Source organism: Kogia breviceps, chromosome 18 (genome assembly GCF_026419965.1).
Source record: "Kogia breviceps isolate mKogBre1 chromosome 18, mKogBre1 haplotype 1, whole genome shotgun sequence".
In the NCBI taxonomy this organism is placed as follows: Eukaryota; Metazoa; Chordata; class Mammalia; order Artiodactyla; family Physeteridae; genus Kogia; species Kogia breviceps.
The window spans coordinates 8,567,086-8,591,509 of NC_081327.1; the positions used below are offsets into that span (position 1 = coordinate 8,567,086).

Below are 24,424 nucleotides of genomic sequence, written 5' to 3' on the forward strand. Positions count from 1 at the left end.
CCAGGGCTGCACAGAGGAATGGACTGGAACAGAGGAATTCAGGTGACAGAATGCAAAAGACTTGGGGACTGGAATCAGGGAGTGAAGGGAAATGGCAGAAGTCTAGGGAGACACTGAGTTCTGCAGCCTGGTGACTGGAGGGGATGTCAGTGCCAGCCCTAAAACGGGGACACAAGAGAGGAGCAGGATTTGGAGTAAGATGTCAGTTTCATTGCAGGACTTGTTGAGTGTGAGATGCTTCTGGGACGTTCCGGTGAGAAATCTGGGAGGCGATTGAATAAGTGGGTCTAGGAAGATCTGTGATGGGGACAGGGTGGTGTCAGAAGAAGTGAGGGGCACTGGCTATCAGGGGGCTGATGGGATCAGGAAGACATTTTGGGTTACTAGTGGATTATTGGGACACTGGGGACATTGCAGGGATCAATACAATTTTGGTGGGTGTCGGAGGACCGAGTGAGATTGTTGAAGATTGTGGAGTTATGGAGATACACAGGAGGTTGGTGGGAAATGTGGAGATGTTTGGTGTTAGTATTAATCAGTAGTGGGTTAGATGAAGTCCTTGGACTTTTATGGAGGCAATGGAGATCAGTGGGATTTGCGGGATCATCAAGGGTGGGGAGGAATGGTTGGAGATGCTGTGGCCAGTCGGGGACTTTAAGATGTAAGTGGGAAACACCGGAGGGTGTATGTTGGGAGTCTTCGGGAGACTCCAGGGTCACCTGGAGTCATCTGTGACGTCATGGGAAAGACAAGGTTTGGATGAGGCCTTCTCTTGAGGGTACTCCCGTTGCTAGGCAAACGGTTCCCAGAGCGCCGTTGCTAGGGACCTGCGCTCTTTTGATGGCCGCGCCCCTTTCCCTACGGGCCCCGCCCCCACAGCCAACCACGTCGGCCGCAGGCACGAAGGCCGCGCCCACCTTGTAGCCCCGCCTTCAGCCCAGAACTGTTACCGGAGCGACGGCTGGAGCTCGTCCCGCCTCCCTACCCTGTTGCCAATCGAAGAGGCGTTGCCGGGGCGACGACACCACCTCTTCCGGTGCGGATCCCCGGCTTCCGGCAGGGGGCCCGGCGGCAGGCGGCTGTCCGGCACTAGCGGGGCGCTGGGCTGGGGTGGGGGTCGCCCAAGATGGCGGCGGGCGGCGCGGAGGGCGGCTCGGGCCCCGGCGCTGCCATGGGGGATTGTGCGGAGATCAAGTCGCAGTTCCGCACCCGCGAGGGCTTCTACAAGCTGCTCCCCGGCGACGGCGCCGCTCGCAGGTCGGGTCCGGCTTCCTCCCAGACCCCGGCGCCGCCCCAGCCGCCGCAGCAGCCCCTGCCCGGCCCTGCCTCCACCTCCGGCCCCGGTGTTGCGGGCGCCGCGCCGTCCCCTCCGCCCGCAGGCCCAGGGCCCGGGCCCGCGCTGCCTGCGGTGCGCCTCAGCCTCGTGCGCCTCGGGGAGCCCGACGGCGCCGGGGCCGGGGAGACTCCCGCCACGCCCGCAGGGCTGGGCGCTGGGGGAGACCGCGTCTGCTTCAACTTGGGCCGCGAGCTCTATTTCTACCCGGGCTGCTGTCGCCGCGGGAGCCAACGGGTGAGCGGCCCGCATCCTGGGGCCCTGGGTGCTGGCTGAGAGGATGGGGATCCCTGAGGTGGTTCACAAGTGACAGGAGAGCCCCTGAATGATAGGGGGCCCTGAGATAGGCATCCTACATGTGACGGACATCTTAAGGGGAAAGGATTCTTGGAGGTAATACAGGGTTCTAAAAGGTGATGGGAGGCTCCCTGGGTGCTGGCCATCCTGGAGGTGATGGGAAACCCCGAGACCATGTGAGATCCCGAGGTTATGCGTGGGGGTCCTGGGATGGTGACTATTCTGGAGGTGATGGGGAATCCGAGATGGTATGGGGTGCTCCAAGGTGCTGGCTGGCAGGCATTTGGCAGGTGATGGGAAATGCAGGCTCAGAAGTGATGGAGAGCCCATGGGTATTGCTGTCTGGGGGTGTTGGGGGGACTTGGGGAGCCCAGAGGTGAGGAGGATTCTGGAAGTGATGGGGGCTTAGAGGTAATAGGGATCCTGAAGGTGAATGGGATCCTAGAGAAACTTGGGGTTCTGGAGGTCATGAGGGTGCTGGAGGAAATGAGAATCTCAGAGCTGATGGGAGATCTGGAGATAATGAGATCCCAGAGGGAACATCCTCAGGTGTGATGGGTGTCTCTAAAGTGATGTCAGTCCCAGAGGACACGAGACCCTTGGAGTTTATGGTGGTCCCCAGAAGTGATGGGGATCCTGAGAGCCCAGAGATTATGAAGGCACCTGAAATTTGGGGGACCATGAGGTTTAATGGGTCCCTGAACTGTGATGGGGATGCTGAGATTTAAGGACTCCAAAGTGAGGAGACTCCTGGGACATTGGACTTTAGAATTCTGGGGACTGGGTGATCCTGAGTTTTGAGGGTCTTGGAATATAGTGGTTCTAAGACCCAGGAGAGTTGCTGAAATTATAGGAAGGAATTGGAGCTCAGGGACTACAGGGACCCTGAAACTGACACTGTGGCCAAGGGTGTCCCAGAAGTTGGGGGTGTCCATCTTTGGGGAGGACGCACTGTGGTCTCATGTGGTGGCAGGGGGAGAAGCTTCCTGCCACTGTTTGTGATGTGGGTCCTCCTTCCTGTCTGTGGTTGCCCCTTCCCTCCCCGCTCACCCATCCACCTACCCACTCCCCTCAGGGATTTAACCCTGCTTCCTCTTTGTGGTTTTCCCCCAACCTCAACACCCTCTTCCTTCCTCTCAGTGGTAGAAGCCATTAACTCATTTTCTCCCACCACCCAAGTCCATTGACCTCAACAAGCCGATTGACAAGCGGATCTATAAGGGCACCCAGCCCACTTGCCACGACTTCAACCAGTTCACTGCTGCCACGGAGACCATCTCCCTGCTGGTGGGGTTCTCAGCCGGCCAAGTGCAGTGCCTGGACCTCATCAGGAAGGACAGCGGCAAGCTATTCAATGAGGAGGTGATAGTGGGCCCCAAGCTTCCCCCGGGCCCGCCCGCCCGCCCACCCATACACCGTTTGCCACGAGGCCTGAGGGGGCAGAATGAGGGAGAGGCGGGGCGTGGACTGACAGATACGGAGGACGGGGTGACAGCAGCTGCTGTGACGATAGCTCATAATGACAGTTGCGTCTCCTGTGCCCAGGCCCTATGCTGAACACATTACTCCTGGAGTTTTCATCAACCAATGGGCTAGGATTGTGATACCCATTTTGTAGATTAGAGAACTGAAGCTACTTACTGGTTGGGATTTGTTTGAAGCCACAGCCCTTGCTTTTCAAATTCTGGGCCCTGTGGGCGTTGTATTCAAATCTTTGCTGCACCATCTACTCACTGTGTGGCTTTGGGAAGGTGACTGTTCCTCCCTTAGCCTCAGTTTTCCTCCTCTGAAAAATGGGATTCCCATCCCTACCTCACGGGACTGTTGTAAAATCATACATGGAGGTTGCTCAGTCCTGGGTGGACCTGGCAGGAGGGGAAGTGCCAGTGAAAGACCTTATCTGTGTCCAGAACTACTCTTGTCCTCCATCTCTCTCTCTCTGTTCTGAGAAGGTGTTTCAAATGTACAGAGTGCACGAATGGCAGAGGGGAGCGAGTGGAACAGGGAAGGGATTACAGTGGACCAGGTCATCCACTCACAGAATATTCCTTGAGTTTTCGTTCTTCGCCAGGCATTGTTCTAAGCACTGGGAATACTACATCTCCGTGAACAAAACAGAGGGCCCTGCCTTTGTGGAGCTTCTGTCTAGCTGGAGGAGACAGACAGTTATCAAATAACTAAGTAGGCTGTGTGTCAGGGTGTCGTGGAGACAGACGCAGCAGGGAAGGCGAATGGGGAGAGCTCGGTGAGGTTAGCAGAGGTCTCACTGGAAGGTGACATGGAAATAAAGTCCTAAAGGAGGCAAGAGAAATTTCTGGAGAAAGGGACATTCTGAGTAGAGGGAACAGCTAGGACAAATGCCGGAAGCAGGACAGCAGAAAGGCTGTAGGGCCAGCGCGGTGTTGATGGGGAGGGTAGTAGGTGAGCTCGGAGAAACAAGTCGGAGGGACCAGGGGATGTAGGGGCTGGCAGGTCATGGCAAAGACCTTGGCTTTTAGAGCCTCTTGCCACTGGGGTTCGTCTGAGCCATAGGACACAGAAACAATTTGATTTAATTTCTAAATTCTCCAGAGAATGGAGAATGGGAAGCAACTTGGGTACCTGGGAAAGAAGTTAACTTGTTACCGACGGTGGAAGCCAAAGGGCTTTAGGGCTTAGTTCTCCCCAGAATCCTGCTTGAGAAAGGCTGCCATGGTGTTCAGAATGGGAGAGACAGTGCCGGGTGCTGACTTAGGTCTTCATAGCATCTCTTTGGCAACTGTGCAGAGAAGAGACCCGGGTGGTGGAGGCCAGTCAGTTAGGCCGCTGCAGGCCTGACGGCAGCTGAGACCAGGGTGGTTGGAGCTGGGGGTGGTGAGAAGAGATCAGGTTCTGGGCACAATTTGCAGATCAAGCCCACAGGATTTCTTGCAGGTCTGGAGGTGAGTTGTGAGGACAAAAAGGAGCAAAGATGCGCAGCTGACAGGATGGGGTTGTCATTCAGGGGTCCAGGAACTACTTTCCAGGCCCCTCCTGCGGGCACAGCTCTGTGCTCTGGGGCTAGAACAATGAACCAAATAAACAAAGATACCTTCCCAGGGGGAGCTGATACTCCGTGACTCGATATCCTGCCTTAAGCATGACATGGTAAAGATGGTGGAGGGGGTTACCCAGGAGAGTTCTCTGGAAGGCAGCACTGTCCTCCTGCCGAAGAAGGGACATCGAGGCTCCACGGAGCGCCCCTCACGCAGCCCTTCTCCCCCGGCTTTCCCCTAACCTGGTGTCTGTCCGTCTCCCTCAGTTCCTCCTCTCCGAGGAGGCCCGGGCCACTTATGATGACCTTCTCCGGGGAGGCAGGCAGGGGAGGAGGTGGGCCGCGGGAGGATGGCCTTCTCCCAACCCCCGCTCTCTCCCCTGGCAGCGGCTCATCGACAAGACCAAGGTGACATATCTGAAGTGGCTGCCTGAGTCAGAGAGCCTGTTCCTGGCATCACACGCCAGCGGCCACCTGTACCTGTACAACGTCAGCCACCCGTGCGCCTCGGCCCCGCCGCAGTACAGCCTGCTGAAGCAGGGCGAGGGCTTCGCCGTCTACGCGGCCAAGAGCAAGGCGCCCCGCAACCCGCTGGCCAAGTGGGCGGTGGGCGAGGGGCCCCTCAACGAGTTCGCCTTCTCGCCCGACGGCCGGCACCTGGCCTGCGTCAGCCAGGACGGCTGCCTGCGCGTCTTCCACTTCGACTCCATGCTGCTGCGGGGGCTCATGAAGAGCTACTTTGGGGGCCTGCTCTGCGTGTGCTGGAGCCCCGACGGGCGCTACGTCGTGACGGGTGGTGAAGATGACCTGGTCACCGTGTGGTCCTTCACCGAGGGCCGCGTGGTGGCCCGAGGCCACGGCCACAAGTCCTGGGTCAACGCCGTGGCCTTCGACCCCTACACCACGAGGGCTGAGGAGGCGGCGGCTGCCGGTGGCGAAGGGGAGCGGAGTGGCGAGGAGGAGGAGGAGCCGGAGGCCGCGGGCACGGGCTCGGGCGGGGGCGCCCCCCTCTCCCCGCTGCCCAAGGCCGGCTCCATCACCTACCGCTTCGGCTCGGCCGGCCAGGACACGCAGTTCTGCCTGTGGGACCTCACCGAAGACGTGCTCTACCCTCACCCTCCCCTGGCCCGCACCCGCACCCTCCCCGGCACGCCTGGCGCCACGCCGCCTGCCACCGGCAGCTCGCGAGGTGGTGAGCCAGGCCCCGGGCCCCTGCCCCGCTCGCTGTCCCGGTCCAACAGCCTCCCACACCCAGCGGGCAGCGGCAAGGCGGGCGGCCCGGGGGCGGCGGCGGAGCCGGGGGCGCCCTTCAGCATCGGCCGCTTTGCCACGCTCACGCTGCAGGAGCGGCGGGACCGCGGGGCCGAGAAAGAGCACAAGCGCTACCACAGCCTGGGCAACATCAGCCGCGGTGGCGGTGGGGGCGGGGACAAGCCCAGCGGCCCCGCCCCCCGAAGCCGGCTGGACCCCACCAAGGTGTTGGGCACCGCGCTGTGCCCGCGCATCCACGAGGTGCCGCTGCTCGAGCCGCTCGTGTGCAAGAAGATCGCCCAGGAGCGGCTCACGGTCCTCCTCTTCCTGGAGGACTGCATCATCACCGCCTGCCAGGAGGGCCTCATCTGCACCTGGGCCCGGCCGGGCAAGGTGGTGAGTCACCCCACACCAGCCCACCTGGGATCCAGGCAGAGGCGGGAATTGGCAGAGAGGTTTGGTAGCATCACAGCCTCTAGCCGTGTGGGATGAGGGGAAGCCATGGAGATCTGTGTCCCAGAACAAGCCTTCTCAGATCTGAGAGTGACTTCTAGAACGCTTGGCAGGCAACGGTAAGCAGAGAGAGGGTCAGGCATAAGAGACATCTGGGCGTGGTGGAGAACATGGCCAGTTATCAGAAGGGCAGCCGGTGGGCCCACGTGGCTAGGTCTTACGGAATGGTGAAATTTTATTAATACTGCGGCTCGAGCTCTATGGGCAAGGTTGAGCCTGTGCACCCAGCTTCCAGCCTGAGTGTCAGACTCTTGGGATCTGAGCCCACTGCTGGAGGCGTGGGCTGCGGAATCCCAGGCTCAGGGGCCAGTCCACCACTTCTGCTCCCTGTGTGACCTCGAGCAAGTCACTGCCTCTTTATGACCTTTCTCACCTCTTAGGACAGGGAAGCTTGAAGATGGGTAGGCCATGGGGTTCAGAAATGTGCTAGTAAGGTGCAGTGCGGGCCTGGTGCCTTATAACTTGGGACCTGTGTTCTCAGATGTCTCCTAAGGGTTTGGGCTCTGGGGCCCAGGATGCCAGATCTGAGGGCTCTGCCTGGTTCCTTGGAAGAGCAGTTTTGGAATTGTAGGGTCCTGAATCCCTAGAATGTAAAGTACAGTCTGAGAGGCAGGGGCATTGGGATTTGGGGAATCTGGTAAGTCCTGAAAGAGATCCCTCTGTCTCCCTAGTTCACAGACGAGGAGACCGAGACCCAGACAGGGGAAGGAAGTTGGCCCAGGTCACCCAGCAAGTCAGTGGTAGAGGTAGGACTGTCCCTAAGTTCTTCCCTCCCAGAATCTTAGGACCCCCTCCGCAGTCAGAAGGGGCCCCCAGTTTCCCCCTCTCCTCCCTACCTCCACCCCTACCCCATCCTCTTTGCTCAGGATCACCTGAGGACTTTAATTATTGTATAAAAGTGCCACCTGCTGGGACAGGGAAGCTAGCCGACATGTAAGTTCCTGAGCCTAGAGCAGCGGCCTCTGTCTGGGTGGTCTGGGGTGGATTGAAGGGAAAGGCCAGGGTGGCTTCCCCGCCCCCCCCCACCACCCCCACCCCACCCCCCGCACACTGCCCCGCGGGACTGGTGAGAGCCCCAGGCGGTCTCTAACCCCCTCCTTTCTCCGCCCTCATCTTCCCCAGGGCATCTCCTCCCAACCAGGCAACTCCCCGAGCGGCACAGTGGTGTGAAGCCATGGATGTCGGGGTCCCCCACCCCATGCCCCCAGCTCCTAGCATAACCGTCCCCGCTGACCTCATGGATCAACGTATTAACAAGACTAACCATGACGGATGGACTGCTCCAGTCCCTCTCCCTGTACAAATTTGGGGCAGAGGGTCCCTCAGACCGGCCCAGACTCGGGGGGGATGTAGTGGCCCGTGTGGCCTCAGCCTTGTCCCCACCCACTGCCAAGTACAATGACCCCTTCCTCTGAAACATCAGTGTTAGCCTCACCCCTGTCCCCAGCATGTGACTGGTCACTCCTGGGGGAGAAACTCCCCGCCCACAAGAGCTCCAGCTCTGCAGCGCGCCTCTCGGTCCTGTGTGCAGCGCAGGGGTTGGCCCAGCCCTCCCCTGCCCCCCCCCACCCCGCCCTCGCTGTTACTTGTGCTTTTGAAGAATGTTAAATTATGGAAGCCCCTGGGGTCCTCGCTGTCCCCCAGGACCTCTTATTTATACTAAAGTTCCCTGTTTTCACAGTGTCTCTGTTCCCTTCCGCGGAGGTATGGAGGAAATGTGTGGGTGCTTTCGATGCAGCCCTAGAATCAATCCACTTTATCCAGAGGAAGAGCTAGGCCCTGCCTCCCCCCAACCCCCTTTTGAGGGCAGGAAGAACTGAAAAGCAGAGGACGGATGTGCCCGAGGCACACAGCTGCTGGATCTGCCGCTGGCCAGCCCCGGGCAGGGCCCTTCAGACAGAGGAGAGTATCCCTCGCCCCAGTCCAAACTCTCGGAGGGAAGAGAGCCACCAGGACCCCCTCTTCAGAGTCTTCAGTGGGAGTTTTAAAAGTTGTTTCAAAGTGTCCAGATATTACAGGGCCCCCCGCAGACGGTTCCCGAGATGCCCAGAGTGAGCTGCCACAGCATAGGCCCTGGCCTTCTGCTGCCGCAGGCCTGGCTTGGCCGGGCCCAGGCATCCCGGGCCAATTAGAGACCATGGTTTCCTCTGGGAGAACTGTCCACCCTGGAAAGAACAGCGAAAAGCCCTCCTGGCTGGCTCTCTGGAGCCACAGGGAGTGGTGTCTTCCCGCTCCACCCTCCACCCCCCGAAATGTTTCTGTTTCTAATCCTAGCCTGGGCAGGAATGTGGCTGTGCTGCCAGGGTCCAAGGAGCTATTTTGGGGGCTCCTTTGCCTCCCCCAGGCTTTGGCCAGTGGGTCACCCCTGATCCTGGCTCCTAAGGGCCTCCCTTCCCGATTCTCTCACCACCCCTTCCCCATCTCTTGCCAAAAAAAAGTGTAAAGCAGAGGGCCTGAGGGCTAAATTTAAACCATCCCAAAGTCTGAATCCTTGGCTGAATCACCCGCAAAGCTGCCCTGGCCTCTCGCCCCCCTTCCCAGGCCTCACCCCATTGCCTCCCCCCAGCCCCCCCCCCCGCGCTCCCAACTCAAGAGCTTGGGAGGGGTGTTACCAAATCACACTGAACCTCAATTGGTCCCCTCTGGGGAATGGGAGGGCTCATCTTTGGCATCTGTCATACCTGTAGCGTTCCTCTGTGCTTTGCCTTTTCAGTGAGGGGGGCAGTTTGAGGGTAGAGATTCTCCACCACCCCTCATCTCACACTGAAGCGTTCCGAGGGGCCCTGGAAGGAGCAAGTTGGGGGGGGCCTGGCTTGTGAGGGGTTAAGGCTGGGAGGCTGGAGGGGGCCGGACCGCGGGGTGGGGAGAAGGGGAGGAGGCCTTAGCAGCCAGCAGAGAGAAGTGGCCAGAGAGGCCCAGGGGACAGCCAGGGACAGGCAGACATGCAGCCAGGGCCCCAGGGCCTGGACAGGGCCCTCCAGGCCCCGTGACGGGAGGACCCCGAGCCCCTGGCCCGGGGAGGGGGCCATGGTGCTGCCTGCCCGACATGTCAGCCGAGGTGCGGCTGAGGCGCCTTCAGCAGCTGGTGTTGGACCCCAGCTTCCTGGGGCTGGAGCCCCTGCTCGACCTTCTCCTGGGCGTCCACCAGGAGCTGGGCGCCTCTGACCTGGCCCAGGACAAGTATGTGGCCGACTTCTTGGAGTGGGGTGAGTGCCTACCTGCCTGCATGGCACCCTCCAGATTTGGGGGTGGGGCAGGGCAGAGGGAGGAGGTGGGTCTGGGCTGGGTGTTGGGGGCAGGATGGACATGGGGAAAACCTCCCACTCAGGGGCCCAGAACTTGGGGCTGGGTCTTGGGGCGACATATTCCTACCCCTGTGCCACCCTGGCAGGGCAGAGTGAGATGAGCAGAGGCCAGGGCAGCCATGACTCAGAATCATGACTTGGGAGCCATGGTAAGATGGGTTGGGCACAGCCTCTCATGGTCCCCCTGCACCCCCTCCCCGAGTCTAGGCCTAGGGACATGCTGGGGAGCTCTGTCTTCTAGGACCCCTCCCCACCAAAACGGGCCCTGTGGCCCTCCACCCTGGTTCCCCAGAGCGCAGGGGCAAGCGGAAGGGACAGCACAGGGCAGCTGCCAGGGGCGCGGCCGACGGGCAGGTGTTCGGCGCCAGCCTCTCCAGCTGCTCCAACAGGTGCCCAGGCACTGGGAGGGCTCGGTGACTCAGGCAGGCCCGGGGAGAACCAGCTCTGCACACAGGCCCCACCGAGCACCCCCTCCACCCCCTGGTTGGAGGAGGAAGAATTAGGATTCTTCTGAGTGGGCCCGCTTTCTCTGTAGGTTCCTCCTCCACCCGAAGTCCCTTTGGGCCAAGTCTTCCCCTGGAGACAGGTCCAGAGGGAAGGCGCCTCATCTTCAGCCTCAGCCTCCTGCCTCGTCTGCCCCACTCCCTCCTGGCCCAGGCTCAGGCTGACTTGGGTTTTTGTCTCTCTAACATCTGCCATTCTGTCCCTCCACTTGTCTGTCCCTCAGTGGCTTGCTCTTGGTCCTTAGGCTCTGTGTGTCCCTGTCCCCGTCCGCTTCCCGTCTCTCTTCCTTCTCCCGCTCCCTCTTTTCTTGTGTCCATCTCTTTCTGACCCAGGCCCTGCTTCTCTCTCCCCATTTTGCAGATGCGAAGGTGGAGGCCAAGGGCTAGACCACTTGGCCTCTGGGAGAACCTTCTCCGCGCATCCCCCCAGCCCTTAGTAACTCTCTCAGCCCCTCTTTTGCAGAGCATGAACTGAGACCTGAGGTGGGGCAGCTCTCCTGAAAGGAGCACTCCTTTTGTGGCCCCTCCCCTGCCAGGCCGCTGGGGCGGGGGAGGGGGCCTGGGTTCCCGCTGCCTTAAAAGGGCTCAGTGTCTTGACTCTCTCCTCCCTCCCCTATGCTGGGCCCTGGCCGCTGCTTCCCTGCTGGCCCACTCTTCCTGAACCCCGAACCCTCTCCATAGCCCACTGTATCTTCCCTCATTCCTAGTTGCACCCACTGCTCTCTCCCTCCTGCCTCAGAAGCTCCCAGCTTCTTCCAACTCCGGGAGTCCAGGCTTCCCCCTCCCAAACTGCTCTCTGTAACGCTGCTAGCTGTAGGACCTTGGGCAGAGGACTTCACCTGTCTGAGCCTTGGTTCTTCATCTGTAGATAAGGGGTAATAGTAAAAACCTCCTCCTGGAGTTGAGAGCGTAGAGGTAACACACTTGACTGTGCCTGCAGCTCTGGAGCAGGGATGCGGACCCATGCTGGCTTTGTCTCCCTCTCCCGTTCCTTCTCCTGGCCCAGCCCTAAACTCAGGGTTTCCCAGAGTGTGGTCCCAAAGCCACCAGTATCTGAGCCTAGGATTAAACTGCAGGCTCTGGGCCGTGACCCAAAACAGACTGAATGAGAGCCCTGGGGGTGGGTGGGGTCACCGGGAGTAGGGGCCCCAGAAGCCCAGGGAGCTCTTAGAACTGGGCCTATTTCTTCTTCCTCTGTTCTTCAGGGCCTCCCTTCGGCAGACTTGTTACCTCACCCTGTCCACCCAGTGTTCTGTCCCAGAAAGGGGTTCCCAGGCATCCCACTTTTCTCTGTACAGGAGCACTTTTGGGTCCCCAAAGCGTCACATAATGTTTATGTGAAGTCTTTAAGGAGGCAGACCAGTGCTAAGGGGAGGAGCAGGGGCAGGGGAGACTCAGCGACAGAGGGTGGGACTCTCTCTCCTCGTCTCCAGTGTCAGTCCCTGTGATTCTCGGTTCTCATCCCCCGCCTTCGCCCCCTCCCCCCCAGTGGAGCCCATCGCGGAGAGGCTTAAGGAGGCCCGACTGCAGAGGAATGACTTCGAGATTCTGAAGGTGATCGGACGCGGGGCGTTCAGCGAGGTGAGCCTGGGGCAGCGGAGGCAGCTCAGTGGGGTTAGAGACCCGACCTTTCCTGCAGTGGGCGGGATGTTGGAGTTCCGGTCTCGCGGGGCCTTAGAAATTGATGAATGACTGAGTTTAGAACCTAAGGCGGGGCTTGAGGCCGATGGACGTGGCTTGTCGAGGTGGGGCGGGGCCAAGTCTGGCCCGGGTTAAGGGTGGAATCCAATCTGGGGGACCCTGGTGTTTCCCCGCCACCTCCGCTCCATTACGCTGTTTGGGCTTTCAGGTGGCGATGGTGAAGATGAAGCAGACGGGCCAGGTGTACGCCATGAAGATCATGAATAAGTGGGACATGCTTAAGAGAGGCGAGGTGACGGCCGGGCTGGGTGTGCGGGGTGCTGAGGATCCCCCCTTCCGTCCCGCCAGCCCCGTCCGCTTCAGCTCCTCCGGGTGCCCCGCAGGTGTCGTGCTTCCGCGAAGAGAGGGATGTGTTGGTGAACGGGGACCAGCGCTGGATCACGCAGCTGCACTTCGCCTTCCAGGATGAGAACTACCTGGTGAGCCCCAGGCCGGGCGACTAGAGGGACGGACCCCCACCCCTGAGGCTGTCGATTATCGAGGTGCGGGCAGGCAGAGGAAGTTCTAGGATCGGGGAGCCGCCTCGAAACGCACGCGGCAGTCCCTGGGTGTGGTGCGAGCTGGCCTTCCTTTCCCGGGATGGGAGATGTCCCTTTACCGCCTTTTTCCCCAGGTTGATTCTGGGGGCACTACCTGGAATGAGATAGTCTCTAGAGTCTATGTGGGAGCCACTGGGCAGGGGGTAGCTGGGCTCCATACCCTGGACAATCGGGAGGTCTCTGGGTTCTCTTTGTCCTGACTCCCTTGGTCGGGGGTGGGGGAAGTGAATCTCTGTCCAGTGACATCGTGGGGGAACGAGGATTGGGGGTGGGCGTGTCTCTGATTTGGCCTGGGAGATCTCTTGGGGCTGGGGCTGCCGAGTCTCTGCCCAGGGATGGGGCGTCTCTGGGAGTCTTTGTCCCGGGCTATGGGCCATGGGCGCCCAGGCAGGGTACCTACCCCCGTGACACGCCCCCTCCCAGTACCTGGTCATGGAGTACTACGTGGGCGGGGACCTGCTAACGCTGCTGAGCAAGTTTGGGGAGCGGATCCCGGCCGAGATGGCGCGCTTCTACCTGGCCGAGATTGTCATGGCCATAGACTCGGTGCACCGGCTGGGCTACGTGCACAGGTGGGCGCTGCAGGGGCTGAGGGCCGCGGGAATTGGACGGGAATTGGAGAGCGTGGTCCTTAAGAGGGTGGGGCCCAGGCGGTGCTGCCTAGTGGGGTGGAGCCTGGTGAGATGGCTGGAGAGAGGCTCACTTATCCCTCTCCCTTCCCTTCTTCCCTCCGCGTAGGGACATCAAACCGGACAACATCCTGCTGGACCGCTGCGGCCACATCCGCCTAGCGGACTTCGGCTCCTGCCTCAAGTTGCGGGCGGATGGAACGGTGAGCGGTGCACCGCTCTCGGGCAACCGGGACGACCAATGACGGGTCGGGAGCAGGAACCGGAGGTGCAGCGTGGGGGCGGGGCTGAGGCGCGCGGGCAGAGCCAGGGTGAGGGCAGGAGTAGATTTGTAGGGGAAAGAAGGAGGCGACCCAGGCCCTAGCCTGCCTGTGGCTCAGGCTTAGAACAGGCAAAAGGAGGGACTAAGCTCTAGGGTAGTGGTTAAGAGGGGGCGGAGCCAGAGCTAGGAGGGGCGGGGTCAAGCCTAGCTCGGATCCTGTTGGCTCAGGTGCGGTCACTGGTGGCTGTGGGCACCCCGGACTACTTGTCTCCCGAGATCCTGCAGGCCGTGGGCGGTGGGCCCGGGACTGGCAGCTACGGGCCCGAGTGTGACTGGTGGGCGCTGGGCGTGTTCGCCTATGAAATGTTCTACGGGCAGACGCCCTTCTACGCCGACTCCACAGCTGAGACCTACGGCAAGATCGTGCACTACAAGGTGAGCACAGCCCGGGGAGCCCCTCACCTCTCCGCACATGCTCCCGGGTAACATCCCCTCTTTCCCCTCCCTCCGAGCAGGAGCACCTGTCTCTACCGCTGGCAGACGCAGGAGTCCCTGATGAGGCTCGCGATCTCATCCAGCAGCTGCTGTGTCCCCCCGAGATGCGCCTGGGCCGGAATGGGGCAGGCGATTTCCAGAAGCATCCTTTCTTCTTTGGCCTTGACTGGGACAGCCTCCGAGACAGCGTGCCCCCCTTTACGCCGGATTTCGAGGGTGCCACGGACACGTGCAACTTCGATGTGGTGGAAGACGGGCTCACTGCCATGGTTAGCGGGGGCGGGGTAGGTACCTGCGATCTCTGGTCTGCAGAGGGTAGCCCCGCATCCGACCGCCGTTAACACCGAGGTTAGGAGAGTACCCTCCTCCGCGGGTCCTGAAATCATTCCTTCCCCCAGAACACCTGCTCTGTGTGGCCCCAGGGCTGGGAACCCAGCAGTGACCTAGACTCACAGTCCAGTGGAGGATACGGACTTGTCCCCAGACAGTGATGCCCCAGAGAGATCAGGGCTGAGATGGGGGCGGGGGGTGCAGGGGGGCGGGCCTCCTGACCCAGCGTGAAAGGTCCTGGAGGGCTTCCTGGAGGAGGGGGCTATCTGAGCTGAGACCTGGAAGGATGAGAGGTGAGAAAGCACCATAGAGGAATCTCCCTTGCTTAGACCATCCCTCTCTCAGCTGTTGTATGAGCTATCCCGTGTTTGTTCAGCTTGACTGCCTTTGTGCTGGGCACAGCGGGGGACACACATGGACCAAGCCAGCCCTGGTCCCTGCCCTCATCTACTTACAGTCTGGAGAAGTGTATAATTATACTGTGGCAAATGCCCTGAGGGAAGCAGCAGGATGTAATAAAAGAAAATGATGCAGGGTCCATTTTAGATAGACCCCAGGCTGGGGTGGGAGGGTGGGAGGGCACTTAAGCCAAGACTGGGAAGGGGTGAGTGAGGGCCCATCCCTGACAGCCGCTGGTCATCTCACATTGTGTTTCTCTCCTATAGGAGACGCTGTCGGATATGCAGGAAGGCATGCCACTGGGGGTCCACCTGCCTTTCGTGGGCTACTCCTCCTATTCCTGCATGGCCCTCGGGTAAGTGCTGCCCCTGTGCAGCTTGAGAGGAGTGGATGGGGGTGGGGGTGGGTGGGGGTCCTGCCTCCAGAGGCCCCAGGAGGCTGCTCGGGGTTATTACATCCTGGCCCGTTGGTGCCCAGGAGAATTGCAGGGTCAGTCTCGGAACCTTATTGTCTTGAGATGAAGGGCTTTTAGGAGCCCAGAATGGTAGGACCTTAAATTCTCAGACCGTAAGTACTTTGAAATGTAGACTCAAATGTAAAACCTCAGAGTCAGAGGCTCGGCCTTCTGGAATCTTCTGACCTTCCACTTTTAGGTTTCTAGTATACAGTCATGGGACCTCAAAATCTTAGAGAATAAGAAGTTTAGAATTGTTAAGTCAATCTTAAAAGAACACGGACTCACTAAATTACATAACCACAAAGCCTTCTTAAACCATTGATTCTGAAAATAATACATTGCTTATCACAAGTATATTAGAAAATAGGGATGAGAAAAAGGAAGGCCGCCAGCAGCAACGGTCCCTGGCTCACAGCACACGTACTTAACAGCTGTGAGAACATGCTGTATTCTAATCTGTTTTGTTACTGGACAATGTGCCGCAAGTGCCATTTCTTGAACAAACTATAACACAACCCTGACCCGCTGGGGAGTGTTCTCCTTACCGGGCGCCTCTCTGTCAGGACCCAGGCTGGATGAACAGCTGCAGGTTGGTCTTGGCGCTTGTCGAGCACCATTGGGTCCTTGAGACAGATTTCTACAAGAGGGACTGCTGGGTTGGAGGGGACATCACTTTTATTGCAATTTCATATTCCTTGGGAGGGTCTGTCTTCCTCCCAGCACCTGGGTCTGGGGGTGTGTGGGGGGTGGCTGCTGTCTAGAGTCAGTCTTGGGGTCCAACACCCAGTCTGAAGACCACCTCTTTGGAGGTAGCCAGAGCTGGGAGTGTCTCCCTGACTTCCTGAGGCCCTTAGGAGAGGGGCCTGTAAAGCGCACAAGGAGACGGAGATGGGCAGATCCTAGAACATGGGTTTCCTGACCCCAGGTTCCCGAGGAAGGTGCAGAGAGGCCAGCTTCCAGGGGCCTGAGGCCATGCCAGGGGCAGGCCTTTTCCTAACAAGAGGAGGACCTGTCCCACCAGCCTGGCAATTTGTTCCCTTCCCTCTGGCCCTCCCTCTCCTCAAGCCTGGAGCCTTCAGGTCTGGCTGCCCCAGGGCACAGGCTAGGGAGTCCTGGCTGTAAATGCAGGGGGTCGGCAGCCTCTGGGGTGAGGCCGGCTCTTCCTCCCCTCACCCTCTTCCTCTCCCCAGGGCTGATGAGATCCTGGGCTCCGTGCCCATGGAACTGGAGGCCGAGGCGTTGTCTGAGCCATTGCAAGAGCCCAGCCCGGAACCCACGGTGCCCCCACCAGAGGAAACGGTGAGTCTTTAGGAGTCTTTAGAGGAGAGGGTCAGTGAGGGACGAATGGAGAGAAAAGGGGGGGCCTTCAGGGATAGTGTGCGCCATGGAGTGCTAGGCCCTCTGGGAGCTTCCTCGACAGAAAGAGATGGAAGGCAAAGTAGAGACAAGGTTACTTCAGTCAGAAATGATCCCCACAGAGAAATTAGAACAGGTCAGTGAGTGTGCATGGAGGGGAGCTCTCTGGGGAGGGGAAGCCCTGGAGAAGGAGGAGGACCACCCATTGGTCAGCAAAGAGAAGGGTAAGGGCTCTGAGGTGAGAACCAGCTGGTCTGCTCTGAAACATGAAAGGAGGGTAGTAAGGCTGCGTTGTTCCAGGAGGAAGGAGGGTGAGGAGTGAGGAGAGGGGAGGCTGAAGAGGCCAGCAGACACACACCAGACAGGGCCTTTCGTTTTCATGTAACGGGCCTCCTCCTCAGGGCACTGAGGGGCCGGAGAGATTCTCCCGGGGAGGAACGTGGTCAAGCTGCGTAGTGTTATAGGAACAGCCCTTTGGTGTGGAAGGTGGATGGGAGGAAACCAGATTAAAGGCTGGAGGCGAGGGCTGGGCTGGGTTAGGGAAGGAGGGGGCTTGGATCACTGCAGGAGCTGTGGGGATTCCAGAAAGATCTCAGGGGTGCAGGAATAGAGATCAGAGGAGGATCCCAGGCCTGGAACCTATGCCTAAGTCTCGAATGCTCCAGGAGCCACAGGCAGCCCTAAGCCCGGTTCCCATACCCAGGCTGAAGCGGCAGTTCCGAAGGCCATTCCGGAGGCGGTGGCAGAGGCCGAGGTGACGCTGCGGGAACTCCAGGAGGCCCTGGAGGAGGAGGTGCTTACCCGACAGAGCCTGAGCCAGGAGCTGGAGGCCATCCGAACGGCCAACCAGAACTTCGCCAGGTCGGGGTCGGGAGTCGGGGACAGTCAGTACCTTTAGCAGTCTCTCTAGCCGAAATCCCGAAGGGCTCACGGTCCTTACCTCCCCTGCAGCCAACTCCGCGAGGCCCAGGCCCGTAACCGAGACCTGGAGGCGCACGTCCGGCAGCTGCAGGAGCGGATGGAGTTGCTTCAGGCCGGGGGAGCCGCAGGCGAGTCCCTCATCCACCACCTTTCCTGAGGCGCCGGCGATGGGGGGGTGGGGTGGCGGGGAGGTGGGCCCGCGGCGTGTGTATACACCTGGGGGAGGGTGAGGGGCCCAGGCTGGGGCACGCCGCGCCACCGCCCTTCTCCGTCCCTCCACGCGCCCTACGCCTCTCTCTTCTCCTTCCAGCTGTCACAGGGGTCCCCAGTCCCCGGGCCACGGATCCACCTTCCCATGTAAGACCCCTCTTTTTCCCCTGCGTCAAGCCTGCTGCCCCCTTTGCAGACTCTGTCTCCATCACCCCGTACCCCTGTCCAGACTTAGAGGTTCACCCCTACCTCTTTGAGGTTCCAGTCAGCAGACACCCTCCATTCATGCCCAAATCTACCAGATCTCCCTCGGTTCAGGCCTCTCACCAAATCCCATCCAGGATCTCCCTAGATGACCTCCCCGACCTCGACTCCCCTCTCTGTCTCTTGCACCCCGCCGAGGGCGGCCGTGCCGAGCTGGGCTCGGATCGGGTCACCTGTCCCTTCTCTCTCCAGCTAGATGGCCCCCCGGCCGTGGCTCTGGGCCAGTGCCCGCTGGTGGGGCCAGGCCCCATGCACCGCCGCCACCTGCTGCTCCCTGCCAGGGTACGTCCGGCTGCTCACGCCCGCCCGCCGCGCGCCCCCGCCCAGCTCCACGTACCCCAAGCCGCCTCTGCTTAGCTGCGCCTCTGCGGGGTGGGGCCCACGGCGGGGAGGGAGGATGCTCGGGCAGCCAATCAACACAGGCCTCTAGGAGGCAGCCAATGAGGAGTTGGGACAAGACTTAGGCTTCCGAGCCGACCAATCACGGGCTCGCTCTGAGGGGGCGGGGCGGGTGCAGGGAGTGTGTGGACCCTTTTATGGGCGTAGGCGGGGCTGGTCCCAGGAGCCAACCAGAGGCCCGCGTCGCCAGTGCTGACCACCCCCCCTCCCCCCCGCCGCCCTCTCCCCGCAGGTCCCTAGGCCTGGCCTATCGAAGGCGCGTTCCTTGCTCCTGTTCGCCTCTGCTCTGGCTGGTGCCGCCGCCCTGGGCTGCATTGGGTTGGTGGCCTGCGCCGGCTATCTTGCCGCAGTCTGACCCCGCCCGGGATCCGCCTTCGCCGCCTGAACCCTAGAACCCGAGCCTGTCCTCCACTCGGGCTCCGCTGGAGGGTTTGGAGACCCAGGCACGGCCCAGAAGCCACTCCCACCGCCTCCCAGTTCACAGCACTCCGAGCGTGGGTTTCCGCCCCAGCTCCAGCCCTGTGATCCGGGCCCGCCCCCTGGCGGCCGGGGAGGGAGGAGCCGGGGCCGCGGCTCCAGGGAGGCTTGTAGCCGGGAATGCTGCTGCTGCTGCTGCTGCTGCTGCTGCTGCTGCTGGGGGGATCGCGGACCTCTTCCTTTCTCCGGCCTAGCTGAGGCTCCCGACGTGGATGGGCAAGCTGCGACCTAGAGAAGGCAGCAGGGCCAAGGCTCGGCATCTGTTTTTCACCCTCCAGGCACCCCACCCACATCGGCTTGCAAACCACAAATCCTCCTTGTGCCTGAGGCCCTGCCCTCCCGGGAAGACTCTCTTTCCGCGGTGAACGTCTAGCGCGAGCTCCTCCTTTGCCTTTTGACAGTCCCGCTTTTTTCGGGGACTCTCGCGCCCTCTTCACGTGCGCTGCTCTCGGAGCCACAGCCGGCTCTGCCCGCCTCGGCAGCATGGGTATTTATTGACCTTTCCTCCGACCCGCTGACTGGCTCCAGGACCCCAGCACCCTAATCCACGTTTTGGATGCACTGAGACCCCGACATTCCTCGGTATTTATTGTCTTTCCCCACCTAGGACCCCACCCCCGATCCTCGCGAATAAAAGGCCCTCTCGTCTGCCCAAAATTCTGAAATTCCTTCGTGTCCGCTGTTTGCTTTGAGGGCAGGAGGCTTTTCAGTGGGCCAATAGGAAGGCGAGCGGAGGTGGCCAATGGCCTGGCAGCAAGCTAGCGGGAGGCGAAGCGGACGTATCAGGGGTGGGGGTGGGCTGCGGGGCGCGGCTTCGACACCCGGCCAATAGGAGAAGAAGAGCGGGCCACCAGGAGGCACCGCCTCTTGTCCAGCTGTGGCCCAGCTGTGCCATCAGACCGCGGTGAAGGGGGGGGCTGGGCTGGCAGCTAGCGCAGCCATCCTCCTACCACTGCGCCTGCGCGGGCCACGCGCATCCGTTCCGGGGACTCTGACTTAACGCTCAAGAAAAGTTGCTTCAAACTTTCTAGCCCGTTTCCCCCGCCCCTTCTCCCAGCCAGACCCGCCCCCCTGCGGAGCCGGGAATTCCGAGGGGCGGAGCGCGCGGGCCGAGATGGGGAGTGAGGGGGGCCTTCGGAGGACCCTGGAGACGGAGGCGTGCAGAAGCTCAGTCTCGGGGCGGAGGCGGCTTCGCGCCCTTAGCCCTCCCGGACGGCCTGTTGCCTTCTCCGTTGTCCCGATGGGGAAACTGAGGCCCTGAGCCAGAGGCACACGCGGGGGGGAGGCAAAAAGCGCGGCCTGAGGCGGAGGGAAAACAAAGGGAGAATCACGGACTGACGGGGAGGGGGACGGGCACACACACAGACACTGGGACAGAGACCCTAATAGAGAACTGGGCCTGGCATCGGTGGTGAGGGGGGAGACGCGGGGTCGGCGGGAGAAGGTCGGGAAGCGCGAAGTTGCGGGGGGTTGCGGGGAGGGGAGACGGACGGGGGAGGGGGCTGGGGAAAGCCCGAGGGAGGAGGAGAAGGAGGGAGGAACTTCCCAAAGTTGCAAAACATGGCTACCTTGCCTGCGGAGCCGAGCGCGGGGCCGGCGGCTGGGGGGGAGGCGGTGGCGGCGGCGGCGACCGAAGAGGAGGAGGAGGAAGCGCGCCAGCTTCTGCAGACTTTGCAGGCGGCCGAGGGTGAGGCAGCGGCGGCGGCCGGGGCCGGGGCGGGCGAAGCGGCGGTGAAAGTGGAGGGCCCGGGATCCCCGGGCGTCCCCGGGTCGCCCCCCGAGGCCGCTGCCGAGCCGCCCACGGGCCTCCGCTTCTCGCCGGAGCAGGTGGCGTGCGTGTGCGAGGCGCTGCTACAGGCGGGCCACGCTGGCCGCTTGAGCCGTTTCCTGGGCGCACTGCCCCCGGCCGAGCGCCTACGTGGCAGCGATCCGGTGCTGCGCGCTCGGGCCCTGGTGGCCTTCCAGCGGGGCGAATACGCCGAGCTCTACCGGCTGCTCGAGAGCCGCCCCTTCCCCGCCGCCCACCACGCGTTTCTGCAGGACCTCTACCTGCGCGCGCGCTACCACGAGGCCGAACGGGCCCGCGGCCGCGCGCTGGGCGCGGTGGACAAGTACCGTCTGCGCAAGAAGTTCCCGCTGCCCAAGACCATCTGGGACGGCGAAGAGACCGTCTACTGCTTCAAGGAGCGGTCCCGAGCCGCGCTCAAGGCCTGCTATCGCGGCAACCGCTACCCCACGCCGGACGAGAAGCGCCGCCTGGCCACGCTCACCGGCCTCTCGCTCACGCAGGTTAGCAACTGGTTCAAGAACCGACGACAGCGCGACCGGACCGGGGGCGGCGGCGGCGCGCCCTGCAAGAGGTGAGGGGACCCGGGCGGCGCCAGTCCCGCTTTCCCGGGGACGTGCCATCCACCAGCACCCCCTCCCCTCCCCCCAATGCCCGTTGTCCTCGGACACTCCCCGCTTACACTCTCAGGCGCCAGCCGAGCGCGGGGAATCCGTGTGCATGGAACGGGCACGCGCCCCGGCCCTCTCCCAGACACCCGGACACCAATGCACCTCTCGCGGAGGCCGGGAGGCCGCCTCTCTCTGCTCCACTCAAGGCTCCGTCCCAGATCCCATCCGTGTCCGCGGCTAGACTCGGGGCGGCAGTGAGGAAATGAGGGGCTGCGGGAAAGGAGGAGGGGCCTTTGTCCTCCCCACCGGGCGTAGGGGCTTGTTCAGTCTCCTTCGCGGCCAGGCCCTCCCTGACCGTTGCTCGGTCTCACCTCCCCCCTTCCCGCCCCCCCTCAGGGCCCAAACAGCGTGGTCCGTCTTCTGTCTTTGTTGTGAAACGTGAACCTTCCCCAGCTCCGGTTTCCCTGTAACCCAAGCCCTTCTCCTCCCACCCTGCGCGTCGGCCTCCTACTCCTCCGACGCCCGGGGAGGAGGGGGGTCGGGGGAGGGCACCGGGAACTGAGCGGGCGACTACCTCCTTACTCTCGCCAAAGCCACTCGGCTGCTTTCAGGCCGACTCAGGAGACTTCAGGCAGCCTGGTTGCTCAGCCTCCGGGGCCCTGAGGCCGAGGAGTTGGGAGAGGAGGGCCTCCTCCCCCCCAAAGCGGCCAGCTTGAGCCTTTAGTCAGTGGTATTGCAGAGGCTCCTCCCTGGGGCCCTTGGGTGGTCTCAGAGAGGAGGTTTCATAACCCCCTGAAATGGTGCACAGGATCTTGGGCTGGGGAAAGGTGGGGAGGCAGTGGGCGGCTTGTGCTTCCTCCGAGCACTTTGCAGCCGGCTCCGTGCAGGAATCGGGCTGTCCAGCGGGGAAACACAGCATTCGGGACCACAACTCACAATCCTTTCTCCGGCCAGCGAATCTGATGGGAACCCCACTACGGAGGACGAATCCAGCCGCAGCCCTGAGGACCTGGAGAGGGGGGCGGCTCCAGTGGCGGCCGAGGCCCCCGCCCAGGGCTCCATATTCCTGGCCGGGGCCGCTCCTCCCGCGCCGTGCCCCGCCTCCTCCTCCATCCTGGTGAACGGGAGCTTCCTGGCCGCCGGCAGCTCTCCAGCGGTGCTCCTCAATGGGAGCCCCGTCATCATCAACAGCCTGGCCCTGGGCGAGGCCTCCAGCCTGGGCCCCCTGCTGCTCGGCGGGGGCGGGGGCGCCCCTGCACCGCAGCCCAGCCCCCAGGGGGCCAGCGAGGGCAAGACCTCCCTGGTCCTGGACCCTCAGACTGGGGAGGTTCGCCTGGAGGAGGCTCAGCCTGAAGCCCCTGAGACCAAGGGGACCCAGGTGGCTGCTTCGGGGCCACCTGGAGAGGAGGTCCCAGGACCTCTGCCCCAAGTGGTGCCTGGCCCCCCGCCGGCTGCCACCTTTCCTCTGCCCCCAGGACCAGTGACTTCCGTGGCTGCTCCACAAGTGGTGCCACTTTCCCCACCCCCTGGCTACCCTGCCGGCCTGGGCCCCACCTCCCCACTGTTGAACCTGCCCCAGGTGGTGCCCACCTCCCAGGTGGTGACCTTGCCTCAGGCTGTGGGGCCACTGCAGCTGTTGGCAGCTGGGCCGGGCAGCCCCGTGAAGGTGGCAGCTGCCCCGGGCCCTGCCAACGTGCACCTGATAAACTCTGGGGTGGGCGTGACTGCCCTGCAGCTGCCTTCGGCCACTGCCCCAGGTACCCCTTTCTGGTGGCTGGGCGGGGGGTACAGTTACCTCAGGGAGGGATGGCGCTGTCAGTGGGCTTCCTGGGGCAACGGTGGGGAGTGGGGAGCTCACCCCCGGCGGGTCCCAGACCCTCCCGTGCCAAGCAGTACCCTGAGGCTCGAGCCGCGCGGACTTGGCCTCACCCTGACCCTGAAGGGGCTCCTTTTGCCTCCGGCTGATCTCCCTGCCTGCCCTCCAGCGGCGTACTCTTCACCTCTGCACCTGGCCCCTCTCCTCTCCCCACAGGAAACTTCCTGCTGGCCAACCCCGTGTCTGGCAGCCCCATCGTGACCGGTGTGGCCGTGCAGCAGGGCAAGATCATCCTCACCGCCACCTTCCCCACCAGCATGCTGGTCTCCCAGGTCCTGTCGCCGGCCCCCAGCCTGGCCCTGCCCCTGAAGCCAGACGCGGCCATCTCGGTCCCCGAAGGAGCCCTTCCGGTGGCCCCCAGCCCCGCTCTGCCGGAGGCCCACGCCTTAGGCGCACTGTCTGCGCAGCCGCCCCCCGCCCCAGCCGCCGCCAGCCTGCCCTTCTCCCCAGACTCCTCCGGCCTTCTGCCCGGCTTCCAGGCACCCCCGCCCGAGGGGCTCCTGCTGTCGCCCGCGGCCGTGCCCATCTGGCCGGCCGGGCTGGAACTGAGCGCCAGCACCGAGGGGCTGCTAGAGGCGGAGAAGGGGCTGGGGACGCAGGCCCCCCACACGGTGCTGAGGCTGCCGGACCCCGACCCCGAGGGGCTGCTCCTGGGGGCCACGGCGGGGGGCGAGGTTGACGAGGGGCTGGAAGCGGAGACCAAGGTCCTGACCCAGTTACAGTCGGTGCCTGTGGAAGAGCCCTTGGAACTGTGACCCGCTGGGCCCTGTGGCCTCCCCTGACAATGGTGCTCGAGGACGGCGGGGAGGAGGGAGCCTCTCAAACACGAGGACGGCTGCCACCCCCACACACTACACCCTCCCCGCGGCCACTCAACCTCTCCACGCCCTGGAGGCCCACTCCTGTCCGGGGCACCGTCCTCTGACGGGACGCCTCCTCTGTTACAGCCCTCTCCTTGTTCCGCCTCCTGATCTACATGGGGAGATTCGGGGCTCCTGACTTAGGGGCTCTGCCCCCCTCAACCTGGTACTAGCTGTGAGCTGAAAGCCCTGCCGAATGGCTGGATTTCCAACCCCCTTGAGCCCTCTCCCTGTCACTCCCTGAAACACTATTAATAGCTCCACTGACATCCAGTGTTCCCAGAACTGCTTGGAATCCGAGGGTGGAGCACGGGCAGTCCTGTGCCCGGAGACCGACGGACCCTCCCCGCCGGGCCCTTTCTGCCCACGAGGGATGCCGGTGTGCGGTCTGTGGGCCAGGGTCCTCCGTTAGCTCCTCCTGGACTAGAGCCCTCGGCAGCTCGGCCAGCCCCAGACCAAAGATCCCTTGACCCTCGGGCCAACCCTGACCCCTGTGTCTAGTTTGTATCCTAAATCTTTATTTTTCTAGGACATGTTATGCCTTCATTTCAATTAAAATAAAGTTAACAGACAACTAGAACCTCGGGGGGGTGTGGGTTATCTTCCAACGACTTGCCCGAGGAAAAGCTGAACCACA

At 62.1% G+C, this 24,424-nt stretch overlaps 3 protein-coding genes and 1 long non-coding RNA gene across 24 annotated transcripts; 3 read left to right on the plus strand and 1 right to left on the minus strand.

Annotated features, from left to right (window-relative positions):
- The first annotated feature begins 1,046 nt into the window (after window positions 1-1,046).
- DMWD (DM1 locus, WD repeat containing) lies at window positions 1,047-8,085 on the plus strand. Of its 3 annotated transcripts, none has more exons than XM_059045222.2 (5): window positions 1,047-1,570; window positions 2,810-2,992; window positions 5,031-6,290; window positions 7,079-7,153; window positions 7,530-8,085. In XM_059045222.2, the coding sequence occupies exons 1-5, from the start codon at window positions 1,127-1,129 to the stop codon at window positions 7,575-7,577; spliced, it is 2,010 nt and encodes a 669-aa protein (XP_058901205.1). In that variant the 5' UTR covers window positions 1,047-1,126; the 3' UTR covers window positions 7,578-8,085. The 3 variants fall into 3 exon arrangements, with proteins under 3 accessions (XP_058901205.1, XP_066875435.1, XP_058901206.1); XM_067019334.1 differs by lacking the exon at window positions 7,079-7,153 and adding an exon at window positions 7,274-7,340; XM_059045223.2 differs by lacking the exon at window positions 7,079-7,153.
- On the plus strand, window positions 6,305-19,319 carry DMPK (DM1 protein kinase). 19 transcript variants are annotated; one of them, XM_067019319.1, is made up of 15 exons: window positions 8,167-9,613; window positions 11,705-11,796; window positions 12,065-12,148; window positions 12,240-12,335; window positions 12,879-13,027; window positions 13,194-13,287; window positions 13,575-13,781; window positions 13,862-14,125; window positions 14,837-14,925; window positions 16,218-16,326; window positions 17,087-17,244; window positions 17,335-17,432; window positions 17,615-17,661; window positions 17,971-18,060; window positions 18,410-19,319. In XM_067019319.1, the coding sequence occupies exons 1-15, from the start codon at window positions 9,454-9,456 to the stop codon at window positions 18,530-18,532; spliced, it is 1,860 nt and encodes a 619-aa protein (XP_066875420.1). In that variant the 5' UTR covers window positions 8,167-9,453; the 3' UTR covers window positions 18,533-19,319. The 19 variants fall into 19 exon arrangements, with proteins under 19 accessions (XP_066875419.1, XP_066875420.1, XP_058901253.1 ...); XM_059045270.2 differs by having other exon boundaries at window positions 17,975-18,060; XM_067019325.1 differs by having other exon boundaries at window positions 17,975-18,060; window positions 18,933-19,319.
- Window positions 13,870-21,114, minus strand: LOC136793046 (uncharacterized). The gene is made up of 3 exons (XR_010837782.1): window positions 20,223-21,114; window positions 18,116-19,953; window positions 13,870-17,520 (listed from the first exon to the last, which is right to left on the minus strand). It is a non-coding gene; the product is annotated as an uncharacterized lncRNA (long non-coding RNA).
- Window positions 20,178-24,367, plus strand: SIX5 (SIX homeobox 5). The gene is made up of 3 exons (XM_059045221.2): window positions 20,178-21,014; window positions 22,006-22,808; window positions 23,084-24,367. Exons 1-3 carry the CDS (start codon window positions 20,215-20,217, stop codon window positions 23,680-23,682), a joined length of 2,202 nt encoding a protein of 733 aa, XP_058901204.1. The 5' UTR covers window positions 20,178-20,214; the 3' UTR covers window positions 23,683-24,367.
- Window positions 24,368-24,424: the final 57 nt, after the last annotated feature.